Source organism: Pleurodeles waltl, chromosome 7 (assembly GCF_031143425.1).
Source record: "Pleurodeles waltl isolate 20211129_DDA chromosome 7, aPleWal1.hap1.20221129, whole genome shotgun sequence".
Classification (NCBI taxonomy): domain Eukaryota; kingdom Metazoa; phylum Chordata; class Amphibia; order Caudata; family Salamandridae; genus Pleurodeles; species Pleurodeles waltl.
Window position 1 is genome coordinate 64,181,791 of NC_090446.1, and position 6,016 is coordinate 64,187,806.

The 6,016-nt window shown below is 40.9% G+C and overlaps 1 protein-coding gene across 1 annotated transcript in view; it reads left to right on the plus strand.

The window, feature by feature from the left end:
* The window catches only part of LOC138303636 (alpha-2-macroglobulin-like), a 133,922-nt gene extending 129,436 nt beyond the window's left edge, over window positions 1–4,486 (plus strand). Inside the window, exons 33-36 of the mRNA XM_069242933.1 lie at window positions 102–170; window positions 1,490–1,592; window positions 3,517–3,558; window positions 4,256–4,486. Coding sequence (XP_069099034.1) covers window positions 102–170; window positions 1,490–1,592; window positions 3,517–3,558; window positions 4,256–4,278 — 237 coding nt within the window. The 3' untranslated portion in view covers window positions 4,279–4,486. The remainder of the gene's footprint in view (window positions 1–101; window positions 171–1,489; window positions 1,593–3,516; window positions 3,559–4,255) is intronic.
* Window positions 4,487–6,016: the final 1,530 nt, after the last annotated feature.

Below are 6,016 nucleotides of genomic sequence, written 5' to 3' on the forward strand. Positions count from 1 at the left end.
TCACAAGTCCATGGTGTTCTCTTAGTGGTCCTGTTTTTGATGTTATAAATAAAGGAGTTGTGTTTTGTCATCAATTTTCTTTTTGTATTATTTGCCTCTAGCTAAATACCTGGATGAGCATTGGACGGACAGAGGTCCACCCTAACAACGCCATTATTTACCTGAAACATGTAAGTATTTTTCAGTGAACTAAAGCTGGGCAACAAAGAGTTTAAATTCACGTTTTACTGTCAAGACATGAGTAGATAACCACCAAACCTTCTTGCCTTTATCTTCATGAATACTGCTTTACAAAAGCATTGATGTAATAACACATATAAGACCAGAAGAAAAAAATAGCAGTGCCTTGAGACCCTGATGGGATACCAGCTGGGCCACTAGTTTACCCAAAGATATGGCTAAATTTCCCTATTGGAGGACCACCAACCATATTTAGTGATCCCTGCCTGCTTGTTAGGGATCTCTAAACCCAACAGTGCAGCCACCGGCACGGCAGATGCACTGAAGGCAGCAAACTTTGCCAAGCAGGTACCATATGTATTTTTACCACTCTGCAAATTGGGCGATTGTTTTTCAAAGCAAACAAATATTTGATCCTGATGCACATGGAGGTTTGTCTCTACAAATTAGGGCCATTAGTAGTTTTCCAACATGGCAGACTCAGGCAGGGCAAACTACTGACTGTATTCCCACTGGAGGTGGAGCGGCTGTTACTAATATCTTGTGGTTTCCAACGCCAGAGCCACATGAGACACCGCTGCCAAAAAACAAACAGTTTCTACACTGCTGAGTTGGGTGACGGAAGTACAAGTACAAGGATCTGTCATTTTTTTGGTGGATGTTGCATAGTCACCAAACTCTTAAAAAAACGTCTTAAGAGTTTGTATTATTCATACAGTTAAACTTCAGGTGACTTGTTAATTTCATTTTTTTTCATGTACTCATTTGTCTCTGGCACATTACTTTAGAAACGTTAACACCGCTCCTGTGCTTTTGTCACATCCGTACTACTTATCAGTGATGGGTTCTATCATTAGACTGCTCAATTATGTTTCACCAAAACTTTACATTACAAGGTGTTTATCCCTTGAAATCGCATGCAAGAGTTATTACGGGCAAGAAAGGAAGGACTCTGTGAGTCAAAATAGACTAATATTAATTTAATTGCAGAACAAATGTAAGTAGTAGCCACAGTGAATTCTGGCTTTATGAGCTTCCAAAACAGTATAACAGGTATTCCTTGCCTTATTCAATTTCTCTCCATATACTTTTAAACTCCCAAACCAAATAGTGGCTGTACATGACGTATGGAAGAGTGGCAAAACTAACTCCTTATACTAAACATTATATTTTCATCACTGTGGTTTCTGCTGTAGCTTCTAAACTAGGATGTAGTCACTGGAAACTCAAGCTTCATGAAATGAAAATGAAACAACCTGAATACAAAAGCAAAGTGAAATTATGCTGCCCTCTATTTTTCTTTCTGTAGGTCTCCAATGCTACCATCTCCTTCTGGTTCTCAGTTGAGCAGGACTTTGAGGTGATACACAGGAAACCCGCTATGGTCACAGTGACTGATTACTATGAAACAGGTACATTTCAATATTATTTCAGCGGCTCAGGCTTTAGAGTGCCATTAACCTACTTTCATGTGGGAAGCAAGATGCTGAGTGCACCAGAAGCTTGATTTTTGCAAATGATCTCTAGCAAAAGGATGAAGGATGTTGCCAGATGCAAGAATGGTTGATTTTTAGATATACAATGCTAATTTACCAGTGGGCAAGGCCCTCAGTCTAGGAAGTTACTGCACACAGGTTGACTAAATTTGAAGCATGTTTTAATTTCAAAGACATTATAAAGAGAGTTGCCAGCTGCATGCACAAGTGGCATGGGCCATCATTTCAATGAAGCCAACAACTCATTGTATTGTTATCCGGTAAAAAAGTCGCAATATCCTGACAAGTTATGATCATCTGATACTCCCTGACTCCTCATCACACAACAGGGATAGGTGGAGAGCTCTACTGCTGGGGGGCTTCTCTGGCAAGATGTGCATTCTCAGATGTGGATACCCGTATCTGGAAAGTAAATCCATTGAAAAAGAGATCTCGAGTCTTCTATGAGCAGTTTTTTTTTGGTTGTCTTTCCTTAATTGTCCCTTCTTTGTTGCTCAATTATTAATGTATACTTAGTATCTGTAAAGCCTTCATTGACAATTTAGTTTACTTGCTAAGGTGACTTTTATGAAACTCAGGGTCTCCTTTACAGCCCTTTGCGCTGCCGCTGTGTCAGCGCAAGCAGTGCACTACAGTGCTCCATATTTACAGTCTGTCGCATTGGGCCCAGTATGTCAGTTTGTAAAGCCCTCCGTCACATTATACCTGCCACAGGTATAATGAATGCAGGGTAGGCATTCCCACGTAAATAGACACATAGAACTAACAATGAAATTTACAATGTTTCACTGCGTCACCCTGTAACTTCACTGCATCAAAATTTTACCGCCTGCCCAGACCAGGTGTAAAATTGAGGCAGGACTTCTTCCAATGGGTCTCTCCTCGCACTGTTGGAGTTGCGTCAGTTTTACAACACAGCTCCAGCAATGCATCACTTTAGCGTCAATGTATCACTTTTCTGTGAAAACATGTGTCATGGAGCTCTGTAATGTAAATACAGCACATCCATGACGTCATTAAGGGATGTGCAGCAGGCGCAATAAATCTGACGCATCAATGATGATGTGTCAGTTTCTTGTAAATAAGGCCCTCAGTTAGACATCTGAGAGGACTGTGATTATTTGATGAACCAGTCCCATACTAAAGCTTCCAAATATCTAGCATTTGTGGACAATGCAGAAAGGTAAGGTGAAAAATCTCTACTGTATCCGTATTAATGTAAAACAAACTGATGTCCCCCGCAGCAGATTGTGAAGTGAGGCCCGAGTCTACCATATTTCAAAAATAGCCACTGGTCATGGGCTGAAGAGGAGGGGGCTCCATGAAAGGTTAGGAGGCCTGGGTCATTAAGGGCTCCCCTGCGCTACAGGGGCCTGCATAACACTCCTGCATAAAAGGACTGTTAGATGCTCCCCCTTTTTTGATAAACCACTCTGACCTAAAAGATCCCACCTCAGAAAGTTCATTTTTTTGTGTGTAAGGTCTCATTTTCTTTAATAGAATAAATCAGAGTTGCTATCCAATAGGAGTGAAAGAATATGGCATTATTTGCTATCCGGTGATAAAATGTGTGAGCCCACAAAAGCTAAAAAGAATATGGGATGTATAAATCTTTAAAGTCTATATTGCTTACATGATGAACAGATAATATACTACCTGCCCTCTAGTAGTAGGAATTATTAGATCTGAATGGTGTTTAAGGGGTTGGGAAGTAGTGGGTGAAACTGAACAATCAATTGCTGAAACTTCCTTTTGTACAGAAAGCCAAATTGTTGAGACAAACCTGTGCTTCTTTGTTAAATTATATAAGCTGCTTCTCTTTGTTTCCTCAATCTTTCAGATGAGTTTGCTGTGGAGGATTACAGCACCCCCTGCAGTACAGGTATGCAATTGTGTAAAGCCTGACATAGATGCTCTTGTAATGTCTATAATGCTTTGATGATGCCTCAGAGGCTTTTTAATTGAGAGGTCTTTAAACTGTGAGGTGGGAAACCCTTGGGGATGGGAATAGATGTTCAGAGGAACATCTGCTCTAGGGAATGTGAAGAATGAAGCTCTCTCAAAATACATCTATGAAAGGGGTTTTAGTCTTGTAATAAATTTAAATAAGACCTCTTGCAGTCTAAGGTAGAGGTGAAGGGATTTCTAGATGTTGGAGTAATGAGAGGGCAAAGTGCTTCCAGTGAAACTTATGTACTTGACAGTTCTGATGGCAAACATGTTCTGATATGCCACCTCTAGTCATCTAGTTGCTTGATGTTTGTAGGCCTTGGTTAGCGGGCTTGAAGTCCTCTAAGGGTTTTGTGATTCAGGCCCAAGCCTAGAACTAAGTTTGTGGTTTTGTTTACTTATAGCCAGTGAAGGGCATTAAGTGCAGTGGTAATGTGGTCATAGTGGCGAGTCTCAGGATCAGGCATTGTACAAGACTCCTGGCACTCTGGAATCTGCTAAGGGGTTTCTCTCATAAACAAAAGTAGATGGCACTTGAAAAACTGCCCAAATATCAAATATCCAACAAACAGAACCATAATCTGTACAAAATGACTCACCCTACCTTGACATGCTTGTTTTTCCTCTAGATCATGTGGAGACCCACCACTGATGCTGTGTATGCAATAAGGGAGATCCGCAAACGTAGCACCTGAAAAATGCATGAGGCGCAGGTGATTCCACCACACCCCCAGCGGGTGAAGAATCACTTCCTGGAGCTCAATAAGTCAATTATAATAAAGCAAGATATTCTGTTGCTGTTATTTTCAGACAGTTTTCTTTGTATTTTGATTGCAATAAAGCCCCTTTTCCACCTTCTCTTCAGTTGTGCTTTTGCGAATGAACATTTTTTTGCACATTTCACAGAACGAATTACTAGAGTTTTACCTAAATAAGTGGTAAAAACAATGTCAATGACTTTACCTTAATATTATTGACCTTCAGTGTGTTTACTGGGTGTCACCTAGAAGGAGGGATGAAGGGATGAAAAGGTAATTGGCTTATGACTAAAAACTGATGGAAATGGTAATGGAATGAGTAACTGCACCGATCATAATTGTCTGTCTGCACTGGTGATGAACAGATGATGAGTTAGATGTTCCTCAGCAGTTGATGCTGGTAGACACACCAGCAGGTAGAATGATCTCTGCCATTGTTATTGAACATACGAAGAGTTAGATGGTCAGCTGTTGATATTGGTAGGGACACAGATGGGTAGATTCCTCCTTGGCCTCTACCAATGTTAGTGAAGACTTTGTTAGGTCAGTTACTCTACCATTTATGGTGCTGCAGAGTTGGACAATAAGATGGATCATGGTTATCTGTAGGTGACATTGGTATGTAGAAGAACAGTTAGATGGATCATGATTCTCTGCCATTGATGTTGTAAAGAAAAGAAAAGTTAGATGAGTTGTTGTCCTCTGTCATTGGTGTTGAAGAGAGGTGAGTAGTCTGCCCTTGATGTTGGTAAAGGGATGAAGAGCTAGGTGGGTCATTGTTCTCTGTCATTGTTGGTCATGAAGCGAACAAGTGTTAACTGATCATGATTGTCTGCCACTGATGTTGGTACATAGATGAAGAGATGAATGGGTAATTGTTTCTGCTGTTGATGGTGGTGCAGAGTTGAAGTGGTAAATCATTATGATTCTCTGCTATTGATGGTGGTAAAGACATAGTTCAAGATGGATGTGAAGAAATGAAAAGTTGCATGGGTCATGATGGACTGCCATCGATGGTTGTGACGAGAACAGCTAAGTGGGTGTTTGTCTTCTGCTGTTGGTAGTGAAGAGAGATGAAGGCCCAGATTTCAGTGGACCTGGCACATCCTTACACGATATTAGTGTATTTTTTTTATGCTAATGTGGGGCAACGAGGAGAAAAACACCATGCCAGATTTACAAAGGGCTGCAAAGCATGAATTGCACCACTTTGTAACCCCTTGCGCCATATTATGCCTACACCAGGCATAATGTATGGAAGTGGGGCATTCCCCCGTTAGGGGGGGCGAAAAAATGGCTCAAAGAAATTGAAAAGATTTCTATGTGCCATTTTTGTGGCATTTTTAATGCCTGATCAGGGCAGGTGTTAAAAGGAGGCACACCATTATTTATAATGGGCTTCAATGTGCCTTGCAGGATTAGGGACAACATTGTTTCCGATAGTCCTGCAAAGCACCAAACTAGCATCAATTTTTTTTACGATAGTTCCCTAACTTATCTCAAATATGGCACATACATGGTGACGTTAGGAGGACACTAAGGGATGCAAGAAAAGTGGCTCTGTATTGCGTGCTGCGCCAGTTTTCTTACATGTCCCCCGGAGAGTCAGATGTATTACAGTTATTTCCTGTT